At 44.1% G+C, this 25616-nt stretch overlaps 1 protein-coding gene across 2 annotated transcripts in view; it reads right to left on the minus strand.

Moving 5' to 3' along the window:
• Nucleotides 1-25616, minus strand: part of IGF1R (insulin like growth factor 1 receptor) — a 150287-nt gene that overhangs the window by 103129 nt on the left and 21542 nt on the right. For both annotated transcript variants that reach the window (XM_085233854.1, XM_085233853.1), the window contains exon 2: nt 22638-23183. In XM_085233854.1, the coding sequence (XP_085089980.1) occupies nt 22638-23183 (546 nt within the window). The remainder of the gene's footprint in view (nt 1-22637; nt 23184-25616) is intronic.

Here is a 25616-nt window from a genome sequence, read left to right on the forward strand (position 1 = left end):
TATAATATCTGATGAAGCAGTCTCAAAGACGCAGTAAGTAGCTGCAGACCCAATGTCTGTGATCTGTCTCTCGTATTTGGTTTCTAAAGAAAATAGCTATACTTACTCATGAGCCACCTTTTCCTGTTATCTCATGTTTTTGTTCCCTTCCCTGACAAAACAACAACACTACAGGAAAAAATCAGTCCCCAACTTGCACCAAATAGTCACCAGCACAACAACATTCCAAGTGCTTTTGAAATACCGTGATCTTTGCTGGATTAAAAAATTAGATTGGGCAAAGTAATGAAGTAATAACAGCTCCAGAAATCACCAAAGATCTTTATACATTCTCATCCTATTACTCTTTCCTCTTTCACTTTTCACAGAAATCTACACGCACATCGTAAGATTTGATTAAAAACCACCACCCTGGTTTTAGTGTTTGTGGTTGCTATGGATGCAGTGTTCTGCTCTAGTCAGATGCTAACAGTGCAGCTGTGAGCGACCGGCACATCATAACATGGAGAGCTACTGGAAATCTGCATCCTTGAGTATAAGGGAAGGAGGAACCACACAGACATCCAGCCCTCCAGCCTGTGAAGAGCTCATGGCTCATCTGCAGCACGTTATTCCTGTGCAGATACTCTCGGTATAGAATTTAAAGCATGAGAAAGGAAGGAGTATGTTTTAATACCAGAAGTTCAAGAGTATAATACTCCTCCAGACAGTTTTAATTCAAATCTGCCGGAACAAGCAAAGAAAAAACACAAACAGCTTTTCTCTTGCCTGATGCATCTTGGTCCAACGGCTTCCTGCTGATTTCTGTAGTTAAATGTTTGACCCTTGCCAGCAATGGAACCCAAAGTGAAAAGAACCACAGTTTGCCAAGTGAAGCAGAACCCACAAACAAGCGTCTCACACTGGCTCCAGACTGTTTCCTTTGAGAGATTTAAGAGGGAGAAAGGAAGGAAGCCATCCCGTGGCAAGTCTGTGTGTATTCTTGTGAAATCCATTATTTACAAAACAGAAAATAACGCACAGAAATCTATTAGTAGAGAGGAATACATGCAACATACCCCGCAAAGCCCAGCATGTGTTTATCACCTTATCTTCCTCTTCCACACACACAGATTCACTCCCCAGCAAGCCCAGTGCAATGAGAGCCTGCTTTAGCCTGCCTTGTAGGGCATTCCCACTGCCCAACGCTGCCTAACCAGAGAAAGCTGTCACAAGAAATATTTACCTTCTCAAAGCAAGGAAGATACAGGGTTTTTTTTCCATGTGTGTACACTGCTGAGTTGTACAAGTCCGCTGGAGAACAACGTGCACTATTTATTATACCTAACACTGGGAAATCTGTAGCACTTACAAAAGACCATTACGATGCCATTAGAAAGATTTCATGTTCAGCTTTCTAGGCATCTTGGGCACACAGCCATAGCTACAATAATTACTATATTTATCACTATGTAAACTAACTTTAATGCTTCATTAAGATAGAGAAAAATGATACCAGTGAGGTCCCTGCAAGAACCAGCATCGTTTTGCTCAGTTACGTGTAGGTTTACTACATACAGCAATGCACTGCAATGCCCAGATTGGCTCGAGGAGGTTTTACTGCAACAAGACAGTCCAGAGATGCACACTAATGAGGGCCCTGAGCTGCAGCATGCAGCCTGCAAAGGCACTGGTAGCAAACTGTGCACACAATCAAGCCTTCTGGTCACAGCAGGTTGAACACGGGGCTGCCAGGCACAGTCCATGACTCCCCACTATCTGCTTGTCCCACAGCCTCCAGACACAGGCAGCTCTTGTTGTCAGTATGAGGCTGGATCCTTCCGACATGGAAAACTACTGAAGAGGGCTTCTACGTAAGCATGAACCTTGGAGAGATTCCAAGCATGCTGCTGTGACGTGGGGCTGATTGTTCGAAACTCCTCAGATTCGTGGAGAACAACAGTTGCAGGCAGAGCTCTGCTCTCCATGGAGCTGGTCGTAACCAGAGCCTGCAGCAATGGCACTTTCTGACAAAAAAGCACTGCTGCATTCTCTCCCTTCCTTCTCCCCCCGCCCAAGGTTCTGATGTTCTTTTTTTGCTGGTGGGTTTCCACAGCCCCTGAACTCCAGGCCCTTCCCATCCCCAGGTAAGCAACAGGGACAGACACGGACCCCAGGCAGGAAGCTGAACTCCTAGCACATGTTCTACTTCTTTTATTACACTGATCAAGGAGAAAGAAAAGAAAGAAAGAAACAAGGATATAGTGTCCAAAACAAAGTAATTGTGCCTTTGGAATTCCACATGATGAAAGGGAAGGTGATGAACCCAGCGATCAGAAGCAAGGGTCTGAGCCACGCCAGCACCATCTCACTGTGCTCTCAGCACTGACTCATACAATTTTTGTCAGCACTATGACCACAGGATACTGAATCTGCTTGGATTTACATTAATGGTTATGGCAGAGATGCTTATTGCTCCTGTTTTCAACCACCAAAAAAGCACATGCCCCAAAGGCCCAGCTCCTTTTTCTTCTCTTTTCTGTTTTCCCAACAGGATTCTTACCTAGAAGTCATTATCGAGCCTCTGAAGCAGAATGCAAGAAGCCAGAAAAGCAACAAGAATTGAGGTAATTTGCATTGGTGACCAGCAGCATGTACTCTCAAAATAAAGACAGTGTGGCAAAATACAAAGAGAGACCACCCAGGCCCCCTTCATTGGCCACTGAAGTCACACCCCTACAGATAAGGGTCATTTAGGAAATGCCAGCACATGAGAAAAGGGAATTTGTGGCACACAGAACTCCTGCAGGCAGACAGTTTTAAAGGACAGGAAAACAGAGGGGTGACAGTGCTGGGCTGCACCTTCCAGCAGCCTCTCCCCCTGCACAGAGGCCTGGAGCAGCAGCAGCTAGCTGATGCATTTGGGCCTCTCCTGCATTCCCTTACCCAAACCCCAAATGGTACTTTATAGTCAAATACTGTTATTTACGAAGGAATGCAAGGCCTAAAAAATAGGACCAAGATTCCATGAACATTCTTGCTTTCGATGCAGAATTAGAGCAGCAGCATTATGGGTATTTGTACAGCCCCTCGGTAACAGAATCCAGCAGCACTTTGTCAGTCGCACAGTAACAGAAACAGCCACAGCCATGTGCTATGCAGCAGGATGGAGCTTGGTGCAAACAGCATCCCCAGAAGCAGAACTGCTGCACTGCCGGCTGCAGGCATGGAAGACGTGCAAGAAAGCAAAACACTCACTTCTAGTAAACAAGAAAAAAGGTAAACACACTTAGGTTAGAGACAAATGGTTCTGTTCCAGGCTGACAGCAGGAACTCAAGCTTGTCATCTACCCAAGGATCAGAAATTCCACATCTCTGCTCTAAATCCTGCTCTTTAGGTAAACTGCAACATTCCTAACTCCATGATACCAATGCCATGACACTTCTTTTTCTGTTCCTTCGTTATCAGTAAGGCACACAAGAAACACTGGAAGCTTCAGGAAACTTCTCACTGTGATCCATATCTCCCCCAACCCAGCACCCCAGAGACAAGGACACATGCATTAGCACTGCTTTCAAGGTAAGGATGTCACCGTGACCCAAGTTACTGCTGCTAGCCACAGAGGCATTTACACAACACGGTGTTATCAGTGCTGAGCTATCTGCACGTCCTGCAGGGCTCCTGCCAACTGCACTGCAGCTTCAGCCTCATGCTGACTGACGGGGCCCTTCCCCTCCCCACATCGATCCCAGCGATGCTGCATGGTGGGGACATCTCCAGTTGGCATTCGATGAGAGCAGCAGGGTCTGAGATGGAAAAGAAGCTCACAGTGATCAATAATTCATGGCATTAAGTGAAAAACTACTCTTGTATCTGTAAATGGAGGACCGGGATAGCAATTCAGTTCAATCCTTCATACAAACACATCAGCAGATGAATTTAACTGGCACATGGGTCACCCCATCAACCCAGGCACGGGAAGGCATGCAGCATGTCAGCACCAGCCTGCTCCCCAGCACAGCGAAGACAGAGGCTCACCCATGGTACAGAGAGCTTGGGAGCAATGTTCCATGTAAAAGGAGTATTTATTGTGGTACTGGACCTGCATCTGCAATGCTGATGATGCTCAAGTCCTGGGTTTCTCATAAAGTAGTCCCATTTCACACACAGAGCAAGCTGGTGCTGACCCAAGAGAGACAGGACAAGGCCAAAAAGAGAACTGGAGGTGGTATTTATTGCCTGTTCTCTTTTTAACACAAACACGAATAAAAGAAGGCAGCTGAACAATGCAGTGTCTTTATGACAACCAAGTAAATACAATCCTATAAATGGCAGCACATAACTCCGATCCAGCCCACAGATCTAAATGTTGCACCCGGCAGGAGCCATCTCACTGCCCCCACATCCCTACAATTACAGGAAAAAGTGGCATTTATTTCTAAGACAAATTGACACCACATTCCCAAACAAATGGGGCACAACAGCTTCCAGAACTTCTATTTTTCTAGTTACTATAATCATTTCTCAGAGCCAATAATTAGTGTGAGAGAAATCTCATATGAACTGAAATACATAAACTCAGTCCAGCAAGAGGAACATGAAATTAAACCACATCTGCCTCTTAGGAGTAGAGATGGCCCTGCAGCAGACTACTCACTGCTAACCCAGCAAACTCCAACAAGAAGACCCATAAACTTCATCTAAGCAAAAGAAAAACAAAAAAACAACAACCTACACCACCACAAACCCCAGTCTAAGCAATAACAAGAGCAAGGCCAAAGGGACTGCCAGCTTCTCAAGTGTGGTGCAGCACTGGGCAGAGCTGTACTGCTGGTTTCTCCTAAAAACAAGGACCAGCTCTGCAATGGCCATGCATGCCTGACAGCAGCTCCTCCAGCAGAGCAGTGACCTTTGGGAGCCAAGTGGGAGGCACGCTCCTCATTCCAAAGTTGCTCACAGCTGCTCACAGTGTGTGCCTGTCCCATGAGCAAAGTGCCAAAGCCGTGAAGCGAACCCCAAACTTGGGGTGGCATCTCACCCAGCCACCATGAACAACATCACTTAATTGGGTCAGCAAACGGCTTATGGGCTGAGATCTGATCAACGGATCAGAGACTGAGCACGACTCATCTAGCATACAAATGTTCATAGAAGGACACTCAAACTTGGCAAGGCAGTCCAATACCTGTAGTATTTACACATTTTGGAGAATAGCGTTGCAAAATAACATAGATGGCCCTAATGCTACAACTTAGCAGCTCCCATATCACAACAACCCAAAGTTCTGAGACAGGTTTGCAAGCCCAGCCATGAAACCAACAAGTGTATTTCAGAAAGGATCTTCCACTGTGGGCTCGCAGAGTCTGCTACAGATAAATGAGGAACATGGGCAAACAGCTCAGCAGAGACACTCAGAATTTGCTTAAGAAAACATGGAATTTAAGCAGTTTGCAAGCAGAACATTAAATCCAGGACATCTCCCCCACAGAAGGATCAGAATGATTAAGAAGGAATTTTGTTTGTTATTGGTAACCAAAGAGCCACATATCAATTGTAGCTTACTCTGATGAAAAAAATACAAAAATATATATTCTTGTGCACCCTTATTATAAACCCGTATGGGTCAAACTCAAGCAGAAATTGGCCACTCAAAGAAAAATACAAATTAGAAAAGTAAAGCTAACTCAGGAAGGACATTATTTATCCTAATGCTAACATAATAAATTTCTTCTCCAGGGTGCACTGACCATCAAACAAACAGTTCTTCCCTCCCTTACCCTGTTGCCACTCTGAAGTTTCTGTCCAACATTTGAACACGTCCAGCATTTGGCACACATACATTCAGGAGCACAAACAGCAGCCATAATCTTTATACATCAGAACTTTCAAGAATTGTAATTTATTTACTCTTACCTAAGAAACAAAAAGAAATGTCAAAACAGGGTATCTTGAAAAAATGAGAGACATCTACCTCTCAGTATAGAAGGTAACCAGCACTTCCTGCAAGTGATTACTTCAACACATGCTCCTAACACCACGCTGAAGCCAAGGGTTTATGACTGTAACAAGAGAACCGAGGTATTTCTTCACTTATGAAAAAATTAGACATACCAAAGCAAAGTAATTATGTAGAAAGCCCCAAGGAATCAGATGATATCCAGGTGTTGGCACCAAGAAGCTGCCTTTCACAAGTCACTGGGAGCACCCTGTACTGGCCAGTGCTGCAGATAAGCCTTTTGTAATATCCAACCTTCTCTTGTTTCACCCTAAAACCAGTCCAACCCATGCGTGGGCTCCTCTCATACACAGCATAAATCCAGGCTAAGCCCTACCAGGCAAGCTTCCCACTGCCCCTATGGCATCACCCCCAGCCCCAGCAGCCCCTGCTCACAACACTGTCCCAGACCCAAAAGTGACAGCCTCAAAAACAACTGTTGGTTCAATGAAGGCTGTACAGACACAGCCCGGATCTGAACAGGAAGCCATATTAGGGACCAAGGCATGCCACTCCTAGGACCTTCAATACACTAAAATAATTTTGTGAAGTGCAAGAAAAACAAAATTAGCCCTCTCCCTACTGTGGAAAAGAGAGCACTGATGGAAGCTGTGCTGAAGAGAGGCCTAAATTGAAGATACAACTAATGAGAAGGCTGAGCCCTACGACTAATTAGCTACTGCACACTCATTTCTTCCTTCAGGTGTTAGGTGCATGGGGTTCTTCCTTCTTTTAGAGTTGAAGATGAGATTTCGGCTTCAGGAATATGCCAACTTTTACCTGCAAAAAGCAAGTCTGGCTGAGCTGAGCTGTTGTAACACCACTGGGGCTCGAGGATGACTCCATGCACTTTTCCTAGGGAGTGGAAGAGATGCAAAGCCCCCAGATATCCACAATGCACATCCCTCCGCTGCAGACTGAGGAAGCAGCAGAACTAGTTTCCGTGCTCACTTCCCAGCCTCCTTCCCCTGGTGGATGAGGCCCCCGCTGCCTCGAGGACACTGCAGCACCTCCACACTGCGTCACTGTGAGCACTCACAGGGCTGCACCGTGTTCTGGAGCAAGAAACATGACCCAGGTTAAAAATACAGTTTAGTTTTTAAGACCAAGTTATTTTTAAACCAGATGGAGTTCTCTGCTCCCACTTACTGCTCGAGTCCATAAACAATTGTACCAGCATAGGGGTTGGTGCGGGGCAAGGAGGCCATTTAAACCAGCCATACTATTGAGAGGGGGAAAGAATAGAAAAAGTAAAGCCATTCTTGTATAGCTGAGCTGCAGATTGATGGGCATCTTCCTTCAACACCAATGAAATACAAATATAATTCAGTACTGCACTGCAAAACTTCTGGAGCTTCTAAAAACACCAACCACAGCTGGTGCTGTGCCAAGTATTTCATCTTACACCAAGGCAAACCAACCACCAAGCAATAATCTCAGTTTGTATATTTTAAGAAATAAAAATATATAACACATATAAATATATAAGAATATAAAATGTTAGGCCTGCTATTACTAGAGAATTTGAGAGAATGAGGGTACTCACCAGAAACCAACGTGTTCCCTTCAGAGCTCTCCCAGTCTGGGAGTTGCAAGTTACATACAATGTGCATCATGTTTGCTGAGGAAGGATCCCACAGAAAGATCTTCCATAGCCTCCCCTCTCTGAAATAGAGCTCTCCCACAACCACACTCAAATTTCTGTACTTGCTACGCATTAACAAGTGATTTCCAGAGGAAAAGGCCAGGTTGGATGGGGCCCTGTGCAGCCTGGTCTAATTAAATGTGGAGGTTGGTGGTCCTGCCTGCGGCGGGTTAGAACTCCGTGATCCTTGAGGTCCCTTCCAACCTGGGCAATTCTGTGATTCTGCAATCTAAGACAAACAAAAATCCTCCTCACAGCCTTGCTTCCTTACAGGAAAACCTCTTCTAACTCTTCTGTTCTCTTCTGTGTCTCAGAGAACTCCAGAAGAGGAAGCTACCAGGAGGCTGGGGCTCCACAGATCAGCACTGTTTTCCTTCTTTAAAATGAAAAATAAATATGCTTATTTGTACTATGCTCCTAAATGATACCTAGATGCAATTATTCAAGCCACATTTGTCATTTGGTGTTCCATGTCTTGCTGCCTGGGGCACCGTGACTGCTGGCAGGTCAGGAGCAGCAGCAGAGCAGGGAAGCTCAGGGGAAACAAACCCCAGCACTTCTCCTTCCTGCACACTGCCCACTTAAGAAGTGTTTTAACATACAAAACTGACCTCTCTTCCTTGGCCAAATATACGTTGTTCCTTTGTAAATGAATTTGGTTGAATAAAGATGCTGAAGTGGGAGACAAGCAGCTTTCATACAATTGCCAGTGTAACTTAAAAACACAGGCATCTCAAGACAGTTCATTTGTTTGGGGTTTGTTTTTTTTTTTTCAGTGGAAGCAGAGGATGTTATTTTTCAATGCCTGTTCCACCTCACAATAGGAAGCCCTGGTGTCAGGACATACACACACACGGAAGGCTGCTCAGCAAATACTACAGCAGCAGTTTATGCCCCTGCAGACGTACCTGCACCAATGTGTCAGCACATAATTGATTTCACCCTCCCATTCACCTCAACCCTTCCATTCTCCATTCCCACCGCTTCATATTTGGTGTAACTGCAATAAACGGGGGGAAATCAAAGGGTCTGCAATTTGTGTGATTTTAATACAGACACCATTAAGTGAAACAAATCACTTGCTACTATAACTGGACCATGCATTATACAGTAAGTTGTCTCCATCACTTCCAACTTCTTAGGAGAGCTAGAGTTTGATTCATACAGCATTTCACCCTGCACACTGCACTACACCATTAACCTCTTGCTGAGATGCATCTGAAACAATGATCAGGCTTTCCACAGCACACAATTAGCTCATGTTCTTTACTTCCTCACAAAACGACCAAGCAATATAGACTTAGCAATCAAATTATTATCTAAGAGTAAGTACTTTCCTCCCCTGACTTACAAGTCCATGCATTGTGCTGTTGCCTAGGTAACATGAGTAGATATGTGGAAGAAAACGGGAAATTAAAGCAACAAACACCAGCAAGAACAGGAGAAGCAGGTATTTCATCTTGTGTACGCTTCCTTCTTCCTCTACAATGCTTTCAAATCCCTAAATAGCACACTGGAAGAAAAATACCTAACTTGTCCTGATGGACCTTTGTACTGAAGCGATGAATCGCAGTCTCTTTCATTTAATAGGCCTTACACATGCTTCCAAAAACCTCTAGCACGCTCACCCAAGCAGACTGATCTTCCCTAAGCAAGAAGCTACAGAACTTTAATATAGTCCTGCACATCACTACTGCAGTGCAATGGAAAAAAACAGGGTTGTAGAATAACAGAAATGCATCTGACATCAAAGCATCCAAGCAAGACGCTCATCAGTTCTTCATGCTGATAGCTAAAAAGCACCAGCAACCAGTCACAAACATGAACTCCTGCACGATACTCATGCTACATAACAACATGCTCCTTACAGGACAGCTGGGACACTGCAACTTACCAAGCTACTTTCCTGTAAAGCAAGCATGGGACAGAAAGAGAAAGCGAGCCCACCTGAAGGTGTGAGACCATTCAAAATAGCTGCCCGTGCACAGAACAGTACGCAGAACAGACAATATAGGTAAGAGACTTGCAAAATTCAGATACATGAAGCTAAATTCTGGTTAGACTGATCTAAAAGATGTGATAGAATTAAAAATTTAAAGGTACTGAGAGCATAAAAAAAAGCATCCTGGGGATTTTATGAAATAGGGAACAATAGCAATAAATTCCCTTATTTCTATTACCAGTGACATTCACCACAATTCTAAACTTGAAGCAAAGTAGATTTCTGAATACAGGAAACATGAAATAGCAAAGAAGCTGACACATTTCCAACCATTACCAGCAGCATTTAGCATGTAAATGAACAAACAAAATGTCTACAAGCATTTGGTTTTTAGCTGCTGGGAACAAAAAGTTATTTAGTATTTCTGCTCTTTACTCAGAGGGAAGATGCAGGAATATTTAGCTTAAGGACCACTACTTAGCATCATTCAGAAACATTTGATACGAGCTTAATGCATTAGAAGAAAGGGCCCTGTCCTGCAGAAAGCCATCTATCAGAGCAGCAAAAACCACGGCAAGGCAAGGCGTTCATCATTTACATCTGTTGACATTTTTATGACACCAACCATCTAAAAATTGAATTTTTGATAGATATAGAAAGATAAAACCCCTATGAAGAAAAACAGAAGTGGCTTCTTTTAGAAGCTTCAAAATTAGCCACTCAGGCTTATGCACTCTTGCTTTAGATTTTATTAAGATTTATTAAGATTTTGCTTTAGATTGGTATTCATTTCCCCCTTCCCAGATCCCAGCTTTCCCAATGAGGCACAACAGAACAGGTTTCGAGTTCTCCCCCATGGCACAGTGCAGCTGTAAGGGCAGCCAGCAGTGAGCACAGACACCCAGCTGTTAGCTCCCATCCCCACAAAGCCCACAGTCCTCATCTCCAAAATGCCTTCGCAGCACTGACTGATCTATACTTTAACAAGACATGTTAGAGAGTCATTAAATTTATTTATTGGTTGATTTTTGGAATCAAGTAAAGCATGCCCCTAGGCTGTAACCAGCAAGAGATTTTTCACTCGGAATTAAATTACTGGTTACTTTTCCACACTCCTTGTTGGGGTTAAAAAAGAAAAAAAGCCTGGGGTTCCACATAGCCTTTCTCCTGCCATAGAACAATCAAAGCTCCATGGCCGTTTTCCCACTCAAACAATAAAAGCAATAAACACTCTTCAGGCATTCCCAAAACTCACAGATTAACAAAAGAGGCTGATGGGCGTGGGGGGTAAAATGAGGACTGACAACAACGAGCCCTGGGGAACACAGGGCTGAGGAGATTCCACAACCCCATGTGGAACCACAACCCCATGACCCATGCGGGGTGAAATTGCCCCCAAACCCACCAGATGAGAGGGCACTGACAGCAGAACAGGGTCTGCACCAACCTGAAGCTCTCTCTGAACACAGACCCATCCCCAGCTCCAACCTCTGAATGGGACTCAGTTCCACAATCCACTTTTTCCCCCTGCAGCTGCTGTAAGCGAAGGCTCCGTGCTTCCAGACTTCAACAAGGCAGCGGGCCCAGCAGAACTCCAGCTGAGACAACTGGGAGACAGGTTAGTTTCTAAGGTGCCTGAGTTTACTCAAGATGACACCAGTAAAATCAACTCTAATTGGACGAGCTGGGAATTACTATTATAGATTAAAAAGGTCCCTTTTGGTTGGCCTACCTAAACCAATCAATTTAGAAACCGTGAGGTGTATAAACTGTGTAAAAGCCTGGGCATAAAAAGCCATGTCAAGTGCATTGTCTTGCCTTCAAGTAAATTATGTTAATGAACCAAAAAAGTTCGGTTGTTTTTCACATCATGAGTCAATATTTACAGTTGGAAAAATCCTCTGGCCTAGATTTTCCAATACAACTGCCTGTTTCAGACACCTTACATCGGAGTTGTCAGCTCTGAAAGCTGTAGACCACAGCATTTCCTAAAAAATACCAGCAAAAAGATAAATAGGTCAGGATATCATACTGAAAAACAGTGAAAAACTCCAGTTTCACTTCATCCACCCAAAGCACAGCCCAAACAAGCAGCAGTCCAGAGGTAACCTTTCCCCAGACCACTTGCACTCTTCTGTTCACTTGCACTGCTCTATTAGCATCTCCAAAGGCCTTTGACATCAGTGCTGAGAGGTTAGCATTCCCCCTGGTCCGACCAGAAGCAACAAGTTTGCCAGAGAAACTTCCTGAAAGCTCATCCAATGCTACAGGACTCAAGGGTTTTGAACCATCACTTGGCTTTGGAGAGTTTCTACGCCTCCAATTCACAAAACCCAGTGCTAAAGACAAATTAAACAGCCTTCTATAACACGTTATAAAACAGACCATCTGGCCGAGTGACTCACGAGTATTTTCCTATATTACTACCATTTTCTCACCTCTTTCTACACAATAAGTAGTGAGAAAGCAGACTAAAAGGTCCTCCAAAGGACATGCATACAGACCCAACCCTCAGGAATACTCTGGTCACCTGGAGACAGAAATGCTACAGACAAAAGATTCATTTTGAACCCAGATAATGATTTAACTGGAAGTCACTTGAAGAAACAATTCCCTTACAGAGTTTAGGCAGCTTGGTCCAAGAGCCACAGAGTAGGAGAAACAAGTTTGTAACCACCAACTTCCATCCACGCCTTGCTTTCAGACTGGCTTGCTAAACCAGTGCTTGGTCCCTGCTTAACTGGTTCATCGCTCGCCTCTGGGTGTCCCATCAGCTCCCAAAGCAGCACAGACCAAACGCTGTGTTTTTGTTATTTCTGACAAGCTCATCTTCCACAACTACACACAGAAGTTTAAGCATTCATTACTGCAGTAAATTAAAAAGGTAAAACCACACCTGCCTCACAAGAATGGAAAAAACAAGCAGTACAAAAAGCACTTGAGACAAGAAGAAAATTAAAAACAAGTTCAATTCCCACATTTAATTTTATTTAAGAAGTATGTTACCATAATCACATCTGTGACTCTTCCTCTGTTGGATACTTGCTAGACTTGCAATTCCTACATCCTAGAAAGCTACTGTTTGCAGCCTGTCTTTCTACTAGGAGGACGATGAGATCCACCTCCTGTATTTGCTCTTCCAGGGGGTACACACCAAGATCCCATCCCAGACCCCCAAGTGCCATGGCCACAGATGACCTCACGCTGCCGGGACATTGGCCTCCCTCTGCAACCACATTACACCCGTCACTGGGAACCAAAACAAACACATTCAATCTTAGCGGTTAGAACAGCGGAACCCAGCAAACTGACCCAGAAAGCAGAACGATCAAAGACCTTGTGGCTTCTAAACTAATGCATGAACATAATCCTTTGACTCTAACTTCCCTGCAATTGCTTTTATCATGCAGAAGACACACCCATTTACCCACACAAAACAAAACAAGCCCAACACAAATTCTACAAATTTAATCAAGGAAGGAAGAAAGAGCATGAGATGTTTATTTCTATTTTTAAATACTCAGGAGATGCCCCAGTGCACCCTCCCCAGACAGATACCGAGGGAGGTGCTGCAGAGCAGTGAGATCTGGTGCACGATCTGGCACTAGCTGGCACCTCTGACAGCAAAACATCAGAGCAGCCACTCAGAAAGGCTTTTGAAATAATTGCTGCCTCTAAGCCAGGACAGAGGGCTGCTCGGAGTGTTGCTCCAGAAAAGAGGCACATTATGTATACATATATATTCAAGCACACCAAGCCGCTCACATCTGAGCAGCACTACAGTTTGTTGAGAACAAGACTGTCTCCTTCTTCTTCCCACAGTTCTCTTCTGCCTCAAGCAAAGTTGGTTGCCGCTCTGGTTGCTCTCTCCCTCATCCAAATGGTTTGCATAGCAGATCTGCTGAAACATCAAGTTTTAACCAAGCCCTAATCCTGCTGACTTTTCTCACAAAACTGCTGGAAAGGAATTCCTGCTGGCAGCTGCAGTGCCTCTGCTCATTAGTTTACCAAGCAGCAGCAGAATGCAACAGACAGGCAGATCGCGTCAGTGCTGCTCCGGAAAGAGGCGACAAGCAGCAGCAGGAAGGCTCCCAGCTCCTCACAGCATACTGCAAGGAGGACAGGGCAGGCAGAGGCCTTCCAAAGAACATGGGAGCATGGCCTGCAAGAACCCCAGCAATTTACTGCCATGGTCACTGCCGTCATCTGGAACACAAACAGGAAGGCTCGTTTTATTCCAATCTCTTCTAGTAAGATTTGGGGGGATGAGGATGATTCGTTAAGAAAAAATCCTAAAATGAAAAACCCTACTGCTTTAAGACATTGTGTTTAATGAGGCAAGACAGAGAGCTGCACACACCGTTAGTCTCCCCTGGATACTGGAATAATGATTGGGACAACAGGGCAAAACAGAAGCCCACCACCTGCTGACAACCCTCATCCCAATAGCACTCCGGTGTCCCAGTCAGATGATGCAGATCTCATAGACATACAGAAAAGTAAAGAGCTTCACTTCTTGCCACACGATTTCACTGAATAAACATAGTACAGATTTGTCTTGTTAGACATGCTTAAAGTGTTCTGGTGCAGTTGCTGCCGGGGTGCTGGATACAGAACCCACATGTTTCCCAGAAAGACGACTGCACCACTGTGTGTGTAGTACTGAGAACTTCAAACTCTGAAGCTTCCTTGTATTTCTCTTTAATAAAAGGTGGCTGGTCTGGGAGGAGAAAGTACTGAATGCTGGGATCACTGTCACCGCTCCACTCCAGGCTCTCCAATGGCAGAAGTAGGTGCAGACAGTGCATCACCACAACCTCAGGTGTGCACACCGTGCTCTGCATGACCAGGCAGTTCCGATGGCCAGACGGCCTCCCCCAAGCACTGCAGGTGAAGCACTTTGCCTACAAGTGCTCCTTCAGAGAACTCCCCAGCAAACAGAAAAACATTTACAACTCTGAACTGGTTCAGCCAGAAGTCGCAGCTCTTCCTCTCCACACTTCAGGGCCAGAGGTGGGCCCTGCTCCTGGGAGGTTACTGCTGATCTCTTTGAGGAAAAGATAAAACCAAACGATGGGAAATGCCACCCCAAGAGACAGAGCCGCATCTCTCACTGGCCAACCCATGGTGTGCTGGAGAGGAGGGGCTGTGGAACAGACGGTGAGCACAGGGCAGGGCCAGGCAGGAGGTGCTGAGCAGTGGTACCATGACCACAACCAGCAGGGCTGGGCTCCACTTTGGTGCTGGGCTGTTGCTGTTGTTGGTTGGCATGTTTTCCCCCCTCCCATCAAGGGCAGTTTCTCTGGATGAACTCGTGCAGCACGAGGCTTCCCGGTACTGCGCATCTGAGGACCACAAAGGCCTCAGAATTAACACCATACTTGTCTCTTGTCCAGGGAGAATTCTTTACAGTCGTGTGCCAGCACTGTAATTATCAGCACGAAGCATCCTCCTACCTTCCACAGAAGCCATTTTCACCTAACAACAAGGACGTTTCTTCTCTTTTCTTGTTTTTTTCCTCTCTTTACCTTTCTACCCCTTCACCACACCCACATCATGACCTCTCTGAACCGTGCTTACAAGCTCGGTCCGGTGCTCAGTGATACATAACTTCCATTTTAGCGAAACAATCCATCTGCTCCATGTGACTCAGAGCCCACTCTAAGAATGCAATACTGTTTAGGCCAACCGTTGCACCGCACAAAGTGTTTTGTTCACATGCATTCCTTTGGGATGACAGAGCCTATCCACGGCTGTAACGGTTGGGGCCTGTGGTTTTTTTCCCTCATCCGCTGAATGCTGCAGTGACTAAGCTGACAAAAATTCCTGGCCAATTATAAACCCACTTAAAGAGACAGGCAACCCCCTTGCAGCCTTCCCTCGCCATCCCATATGGGAAGTTTCTATACATAGTAAAACATCTCCTCCTCCCAAGGCTGCATTGATATAAAAGACTTTCACTGCGCGCTCAACACTTCCAGCATACTTCCCAAGTGGCATCATGTCACAGAACCAGGACCGTTATCACCAGCAGCCCATATACTGCTCACATCAAGCAAAAAGATGAAAAGAGGAAAAGCAGAGCCTTCAACTGCGTAATACTAATAACAAGTTGGAGAAACCATTGATGGAAGGACACCGAGTACACAGGAAGCGGTGAGCATCAATAGTCACAGAGTGCTGTTTATTAAGAGGGGAACAGCTAAGAGCCTATAAAGCAGATATGTCACAACAAGTACCAAACACATGGCAAGGTCAAGCTGATGGACAGGCTGCACCCACCTAAGTGCAGCTAACTGCACTTCAGCTAGCTAAGCTGAACTTCAGCTAACAGCCAGGAGAACTTGCAGTTGCATCCCAAGCCCCTCTGACCACACACATCAGCGACCAAACTCCCCGGCAGCAGCAGGTCGACCAGGGATCCTCACCTCACCCACCCAGTTTGTTCTCACTCATGGTGTCAAGGGTCACATAAACACATTTAATGATTAGCCAGGGCACACAGAGCAGTGCTGTGGGCAGGTAGCTGCAGGTTCATCTCGCCTACGGAGATACAGTTCACAAGAAAAAATGAGAATACCCTGAGCTCACAGGATTTTAGCTTCACCTGTGCAGACTGCGGGCACCTCAGGACCTGACCACCTCGTTACGGTGGACAAGTCATTGGCTATAGCATTTTCAGTGCTGAGCTGACAGCACATACACATTCCACTGCCAACGCTGAGAATTTCACCGTGGATGGAAAGGAAAAGACTCAACAACTGAACAAGGCCCAGCTCACCCCAAAAGTGGAGGGCGTAGAGGAGCAGATAAAAAAATAACCAAAGTGATCCTACAGTCTGAATTAACGCACTATTATTCAAGCATCCTATTACAAGTTCGTTCTCAGAGCCATGAACTGACTTGAGAGGAAAATCACACCATTAGTGGGAAGGAAGCCTAAACAAAGACTGCTTCATCACTGTTACACACTGAGAAACTTGTTTGCCACATGAAAACAATTCATGAAAACACTTCAGGACAATTAGTTCCCATATTCATGCTATTTGGAGGAGGAAAAAGAAAAACGGCACATATCATTCAAAATGTTTGGGGGCACAACTGGCGCAGGGTTGAACTCAGATTTACCTTTATTTCATACAAAAATCAGGTTGGTGAGTTCAGTGACTTTGCTCACATGGCCACTTCCAAATCTCCTTCAGTCCACTCCAGCCAAATTTCATTGTAGACCAGCCATCAGTGCAGACACAGCTCTGTGCAGTCCGTGCAGATGGACAGCTGGGTGGGGGACAGACCTCTTCAGGGTCCCCTCCCACACAGAATGACAAGGCTCAGCTCATCTTCACTCACATCCACACAATCACTGTCACAACAGGAATCCCCAGCAACTACTTAGCCAACAGCCGACTTGCTCAAGTAACAGGCACAGACACTGAACTGCAGAAAATGCTGAGCCAGAGCAAGTCTGCCTTGTCTCTGCAACATTAGCAAAAACACAGCTTTCTTCTGGTTTTACAATTGACATTTCCCTGACATTTTGCTAGCTATTCCCAGTTGTTTCGAAAATTTATCATAAAACTTCAGTCTTACATTGCATGTAATTAACTACACAACTGCCTATTCTGTTACCAAACATTTGCCTAACATCTATCAACCGTGCCAGGAAACCTATGCTGTGCATGGTAACCAAAGCTGAGGTTCAAGTTTAGACACATGTCACTTCACAGATCTAGAATGGCACCACAGCAAAAGAAGGCAAAATAATTAAAGAAAAAAAGTAATTCTTCAAACCTTACATTGTCCTCAGTCTGTGCAGTGAGAGAAGTTAGCTTCTATTTGCAGAAGCACTGCATGCAAAACCAAAAGCAGAAAAATTGTGTGCACAAATGTACGCAAGTGCAAGGAGAAAACACAAGGTTCAAGATCCTAAGAAAAGTTCATTTTACCTTACAAATTCAAGGTATTTCTCTTGACTTTATAACTTACAATTTTTGCATCGATTTTGAAGTGTTTTTAAATAAAAAAAAGCCACTGGCAAAGTCTCATTGCTGCACACAATTCATTGTATCAAGCCTTTAATAATGAAAAACAAAACTCAAAAAAATTGAAGGCCTCCCAGAAATGCTGTATAGTTGTGCCAACGCAAATCACAAATAGTAAACATCAGCACTTGGTTTTCAGTGCCTGGCGCTGGCTGCAGGACTTGAGATGCTCCTCCCAGGTTACGGTAACCTGCAACAGAACCTTGCTACAGGACAAAGGAAAAGAGCAAACACACACTTACATTTTAGCCCTTTTCTCAGAATATGAACTGCTGCTCCCGTAATTAACTGCAGATTGGCCTGCACTACTCTGCGGCTGCTCCAGCTTCCTAATTAAATATGCTCTCACAGCCATAATACAAGTTCCAGGAACCCTTTGGCTGAAGAGCAGGCTGCTCAGGAGGGAACTGAAAGTCAGGGAAAGCTTCATTCAGCACCAAAACACTAACAAAAAAATTTTTAACATGCTCCAGATTTTTCTAACTTGGTGACACCAACTGTGTCTTTTCCAATATTTTTGTCCACCCTTCTGTTTATTCCTCACATCAGATGTTTATTTGCTGCAGTTTGCATACCAACCAAATGGACAAACAACCTGTCAACGTCTAAATACATCCAGGTTTGTATCAAGCCTTTTCTGCTTTTCTTAAACCCAGCAGAAGAAGCTGGATCAGTGCTATGCACACAAGTTCCACTTAATGTTGTATCACATCACATCTGCTTGCTAGAAGAGAAAAACTTGCAACGCATGTCGTCTTCTGCTGACACAGGAAATTTCTACTACATTTCAGGATTCAAACAAGCAAACAAAACACAAAAATATAACTCTGAATAAAGAAGCAAACAGCAGCATGTAATTGCAAACAAAAATACAGGCAGTGTGATCCAGCACCTCCAGCTCCCAGCTTGTCTCCTTGCTGTCTTTTGCCCCCTTCCCTCCCATGTGCATAGTTCACATACATCCAACACTTCCAGAGGACAGGGAAGCGAGAAAGAGAGGAAAAACCAAGGAGGAGGAAGGGAAAACAAATCCCAGCACATGGTTTTCACCACTACTCTGCTGAATCAACAGGGAGCAGAGCCCCAGATGGCGCGCGCTGGTAAGCACTGCACGAGTCAATGGAGCTGTGTCAAACGATACCACTCAGCTGCATTATCTGCTGAGCTCCGTGTAAACAAACAGGAGCAGATTCCGAATATTTGTGAGAACACATCATGTTACTGTCTCCATATGTTTAAACATTTCAGTGGAAGATGCATATGGACCACGCTTCCCACTCACTGTCATTCTTTCCCTCCTGCTCACCATTCCCCACATAGACCGCATCTTTTCAGGCCACTGTCAAAGCAATTCAGAGAGGAATAAGGATACATTTTCATTGAAAACATTTTGTGCTCAGTTGCCATCTGCTTCTTTATCAGCCTCTAAATCCTCACATGCCTTTTCTGTGGTCTTTGGTTTCACACACTTGGAAGGCTGAACTTTTCTTGTGTTGTATTTTGGAGTAGTCTACACAAGCTATTGTTTTTCACATCAAATTCACCTCTTAAAACAGACACTTACAGTCCCAACTCTCTAGAAAAAGAATTCAAACCCATATAATTTTTTTAATCTAATTCTAAAGGTCTCTCATGCACTTCAGATAATCGCTTTCATGGTTTTTACAGCTGATACCTGATGGCGGATGCAGAGCTGATAAATGATTAAGATGCAGAGATCAAAAACCCTAAAAACCTTACAGATCCTACATAGTTGCATCACTGCTGGCTTTGCTATTGCTCCACAAACACCTTGCCTGCTTTGCTTCTCATGGCCTCTACAAGCACAAGTTCTGTAGGAGGCATTAGCTGGATTCATTCAAAAAACTGAACGCAGATTATGGTAGACAAGGGATCTTGTCTTGAAAGGCAAGCTTTCAAGGCTGCAATTCACAATTGGTTTATGCAAAGGCCCAGTGACTAAGGCAGCAAACCTCAAAATTTAGCCATCAGCAAAAGAATACAGAATACAATGGGAGTTTTCTTTACAGTAGGTCAATGGATAGGCCAAGCGAACGTGCCACCAGTGACTGCTCTTTCAAGGGGCACAGCAGGAACATCTTTCTGGTTCTCACATCAATCGCTGAGTAAGATGCAAGCAGCTTCCACAAGTGTTCCCAGCAGTCACAACTGCTAGGAAAAAAAGCCAAAGAGATTCTTATTTATGTGCCTGAGCACTACATTTTTACCTCTTCCATCTCTGCTGTGCCTCAAAGCCCAACCATTCACGTAAACAACTTCAGTACTTTTCTAACTCGGAAGAAGTTTCTATGTGGATCTGCAACAGAAATGAATGAAGTACGGCAGGCGTTTGGTCCACCAAAAGCAAACTAGGTGCAGGTCACAGAGATCACAGCACGTCAAACACAGCACAGCCAGCAAAGCAAGGCTGCTGCCCTGGGGCACTCCCAGGTAAAGGGATGCACACAGCACAGACACCAGGGAACACAGCTGGCAGAGACGCTGCTGACACTTCATGATGAACCTTAAAAAAAACTGAAAAGAGTTACAGCTTTGTAGCTTGTTCTATTACAGAGACGACAGTGGATTATTATGAGTCAAACACAGCATATCCTTCCCTCTCTCCTCCCTCCACCCTCAACATTGTTCCTGCACAAGTTACACTGAAGGAAGCACAGCATTTTTCCTTTGTTTGTGAGCAAGAAAGAGAAGGAAGAAAACAATTTCTACTCAGTGGCAACGCTAAACAAGAAGGCAGGCTACTTTAAAGTACTCAGTGTTCCCACACAACGTTTTACCCACCAACCTGATATCTTTCAGCGTAAAACCTACACAAGGACAAAAGAGATTTCATGTACACTCCTCCACAGATCCAGAACAAAGAAAAATAAAAAGGCATAAATGAACCCTGAGTGATAGACAGCATTTTCAGTTCGACGTTACTGTGACGCACAGGGAGAATGTCAGGGTTAAATTAAATACTACATGAGAAAATATCCCTGGAAAATAGCATAGGTCTCATGTCTGCACTGGAAGGAAAACACAGATAACAACACACAGTCACTTCAAGTCCTTGCCTCTATTCTTTTTCATGCCCTTGCAGTTTTGTACACCAGAATCCTCTCCAGACCAGGAGTTCACTGCCAACACATTCACGCAATGCAGCACAACAGACTAAAAGCTTCCTTTTGAACAACTGGGCACATACACCTCCCTCAGTTATCTTCATAAGGGGACTGACTTTTGGATTGTGGTTTGGCTTTTTAAATTTTATTTTTAAGACCAACAGCTGGCAAATGGAAAAGCCTTCCCTTCCCAAAGTAGCTTATCAGGACTAGGAGATTAAATAGGTCCAATTTCTTCACTGTTTATTTAATAGAACTTGGTAGCTTTTGTTATGCTCTGCACGTTAAGATACCCTGAAGTTTAGAGCCTAAAACTACGCTGTTTTTTGCAGCATAATGCTCTTCGTGAGCCTTTTAAGGCTGTATTTCAATACTTGCTTTCTTCTTCATGATCTCCCACAAAAGGAAGATGAAAGCATACAGGGAAAGAACTACATTACTTACATTCCTTCCTTAAAAGTGCTGTCATCACAGTTTAACTATGACCTCATCTTATTTAAACAGATTTCTTCTCGTGTGCATTTGGGATCCGAATTATGTTAACATTCCCCTAGAAGTCAACAAGCTTTCCTTGTACATTGTTTTTGTCTACTCCAAACAGCTACAGCACACAGCAGGAAAAATATTCCATTAAACATACTCTAGTTACATCCATTCAAACCACTAAGGGCAAAGGATGTTGCAAAGGAATCACCTATGACACTGCAGAGAACGGAGTTGCACTCTTGTGATGAGGACATAAATTTGGCTCTGAAGCCAAACGACTTATAGCAGCACATGGGAACAAAGCAGAGCAGCTCACTTCCCTCACCTCAGACAAGCCACGTGCCTACCAGTTAAGTGTGAGGGGTTTTCTCGTTTCAACACAAACTTCATTTCCTGTACAAGTTATTAATAAAAATCACAATCCTATCTGTGACTTCTGAGATATTTTTGCCATATGCTCACTGAAAGGCCCGGCAAGTTGCTCCATTTCAGTTCTAACTGAACATGAGGGCTTTACCCACCTACAAACAAGAAACAACCACCTTCCCCAGACAAAGGTAGGCTGAACAGCCGAGGTCACGTTTCCCAGCATTAGAGCAGCTTTACTCAGGACAGTGCATGGAATTTAGGAATCGTTCCTCCCAGCGACGACCGCTTGTAATTAAGACCTGCTGATACTCCAGGGCTCAGCTTTCCTGAAGTTACAGGATGAACTCAAAGAGCCTGTCATGCAATCATGTTATCTGAGTAAACTATGTATTTGTTTACTCTATTTTTAAAAAGTGAGAAGAGATCAGCTTGTGCTTTTGCTACTGATTGCTATCGGAAAAACAAAAACCCCATCGTGCTAGATAACAAGAAAACAGGCAAGGACCATTTCACTGAGAGCCACGATAGCCATCGACTCTTTAACACTACAGATTGTACCATAAAAAATGATTTTAGTAAACATGTTTACATACAGAATTTATTATAACAGAAATTCCTCAAGGTGCGTGCCAGGGGAAACAGCTCAGCAATGAGAGGCACACACAGATACACGTGAAACATCACTTCAGCAAGAAGAAGATGGTACCTGAAAGCCATCTCCTGCCTAAATCATTCACAGACACAGAAGTGGTTCCAGCTTTGCTACAATGGCTCTAATTCTACGCTGAAACACTTGGCACTTCTTAATGAGGAAGTAGCCCAGAAAGTTTGTGAGTTTTCGTGGCTGGTTTTGTTTTGTTGTCGTTTTAATTGAGTGTGATGATCCTTTACTTGCTGATAGGAATTCATCTGTCTAGTAACTGGATAACATGTCATGTGGGCCTACATACCAGAATAAAAGCTTATGTCGTTAAAGAGCTTAAAATACAACCACAAAATTAAACCTTTACTTCAGAAAGTGACAAGAAAAAGCACAAGCTGCTCAGCTCTTACTTTTCTGGCAGTGGTTGGTGGTCCAGCAGCGGTAGTTGTACTCATTGTTAATAGAGGTCTTCTCGCACAGCGGCTTCTCCTCCATCGTTCCTGGACACAAGTCCCCACACTCCTTCGGCGGTTTATTTCCAACAATGTAGTTATTAGAGACCGCATCTAGGATGAGAGACCAGTCCACTGTGGAGAGGTAACACAGGTCAGAGTTCTTCTCAATCCGTATGGCCCCGCGGGTTATGTTCCTCAAATTGTGAAGCCCGATCTCCTTCAGATTTGTCATTTCAAAGATAACCAAGGCATAGTTGTAGAAGAGGTTCCTCCCACGAATGACTGTGAGGTTGGGGAAGAGATCACTGAGGCTTTCCAAGCCTGCCACACGGAACAGCAGCAAGTAGTCAGTTATGACAGTCAGCTTCGGGAAGCGGAAGTTGCGGTAATCCTCTGCTTTAGAGATGAGCAGAATCTGAAGGAAACCCTCCACTACCGTACAGTTCTCCAGACGTTTCAGCTCATGGATATCGTTGCGAATGTCAACGTTCGGCCCACAAACTGAAAATGTGGAAGAAAAAGGAAAGTTAGCAATAAAGCACTTTTAAGACTTTTAAAGTTGTAATGCACGTAGGCTACTCCCATGGCCATACACTCGCTGAGTGGTTTTTTTGTTTTGTTTTAACTTAATAATCAGGCTGCAATGTTAAAATAGGAAATGAGTGCCTGGTTTACATCTATCCTGAATATTTGCATAATTTAACTCATCACTACGATCTCTACTAGCAGCAGCACAGCGCTATGAGCCACATCCTTCAGCAGACAAGGAAGCCTTGTTTTATTACTGCTGTGTTAAAGAGAGCTGCAACAGATTGAGGAACACAAACTGAGTGCATCCGCATGTCCTGCTGCAAGTTAAAATCATTATATACATGGGATCTGACCAGGGGTTCGGCTGCACAACTCCCAAGAAGTAACACAGACAGTAACCCACTGGTCAGTGCATACTGAATTTACTTCCTCCCTCCTCCCCAGCCTTCATGATACACGGGCATAAAGGCAAAAATTTTCTAAAAAAAAAAAAAATAATTACAACTGCTCAAATCGTTCTTTCTTCCAGGGTCACAGGGTAAACGAGCCTGGATTCTCAATGCTAGCCCTGCCATAGACCAGCAGCACCACCAGGACCACAGAAACTGCTCAGCACAGCCTGCACTGCAACTGGGAGGAAAGAAAGCACTTGGGCCTGTAACTAAAGCGTGGCATTCCCATGTTCCTGTGAACCCAGTTTCACTGATTCTTGGCATCGAGACAAAAAAGTTCCTCTAAGAAACAGGATAAGTTTGTTTACAAGAACACACAGCATCACAGTGAGGAATTTCCCTTGAAAACATGAGATTGAACTCAATGCACTCTAGAAAACAATGGCCAAAAGGATTTTTCCCTAATAAGTCTATGTATTAGATCCTTCCATCTAATACATGCACCACAATAAGAATGTTAAAGGCACTGGAAGAAAAGCAATAATAATGCAATAATTAGACAAAATACACTTTGAAGTAAGACAAAGAACGATGGCGTGCAGAGCTGTTGTTCTTGGACTCCCTCTGACTTTGTCTTCCATGGAAAACATGGAAATAAAGATTCCCCAGAACAGATAATGACTTGCTTTTAAGCAAACAAAGTCAAATGCCAATTTATTTGGGAAACCCAAAACTTAAATAAACCCCAAGCAATTTAATTTTGTGGAAAGGTTCTCTCCTTACACATGTGAGGCTTAATTGTTTTAACAACATCTTTTCCTCAGACGAGGAATAAGCCTCAACATAAACACTGAAGCCAAAAATTTTAATTCTAACCCTGACAAACAGTCCAGAGATTCAGAAACCACTCTGACAATCCAAAGCAGCCCTTCTGTAGTACAAGACTTATCTAAAGCTAATACCTTCAGCTAACAAAAGGATCCAGAACGCAAACACACTAAAACCACAGCATCTCTAATGTCCGACAACGAATTCCTAACATCCAACAAGGAATTAAAAGACAGGTAACACGCCAAATGATTACAGCACATAACATACGTTACAAGCAAAATAAGAGTGCCACTTTCTTGTTAGAGGGATGTTAAAAAAAAAAAAACACAACAGGACAGGATCTCTGCTGACAAGCAGCTGTCTTCTGTGCAAACTGCTACCAAATCTTTCTGTAAAAGATCTTAACTGAAAGCAAAGGCTATTTTAATGGGGACTGCTGTACTGTAAGCAGCCACCACCAAGAAAACCTTAAAAACAAATCAACAAACAAAACCTTGTGTACCTAGCAGAACATCTGGCCTTCAGGAGCAGCAAGGTGAGGAATTCCCATTTTAGTATATGCTGATCACAGAAGAACTGCATACTGCTGCATGGGTAAGTGTCAGGGTTTTGACTTCAAGGAAAGGAAAACAGCAAGGTGAATGGGATGGCACTGCTCAGCTTTCAAAGCCAGATGGGAGAGAGGGAACATACAAGATATCCGAGATCACAGCCCTGCTTACAGATGGAGCAGTCACACGAGGCAAACACAGGCCTCTCCTCCTGAACCCGCACAGACAGCCCCAGCCCAGGTAAAGTTGCATATACAAGTCAGTACCAGTTTGCAGTATCGATTTCCATAATTCTCTTCTGAAGAAGTCATCTTTTCAAACAAAGACTTGGACCAGATGATCTCCAGAGGCCCCTTCCAACCCCTACCGTTCTGTGATCCCTCCAACCCAACCTCAAGAGGCAGTGCCCTCTGCCCAAAGCACAGCCCACCAATACCAGCATATTTACAGCTGGGCAGCAGGCTTCCCTTGTGGAAAAGAGCCAAATTACAGCACAGTTTCTCCAATTTAACTGTTTTGGTTTCTGCCTCAACCTCCTGGCAGGACAAGGTGAACAGTATGGTTCTTGTTATGGCAAAGCCGAAGCAGCAAAATCTATTCTACTGCCATAAAATTTTAGAAAGCTTAGC

The sequence above is a fragment of the Meleagris gallopavo genome, chromosome 12 (genome assembly GCF_905368555.1).
Source record: "Meleagris gallopavo chromosome 12, MGAL_WU_HG_1.1, whole genome shotgun sequence".
NCBI classification, from domain to species: domain Eukaryota; kingdom Metazoa; phylum Chordata; class Aves; order Galliformes; family Phasianidae; genus Meleagris; species Meleagris gallopavo.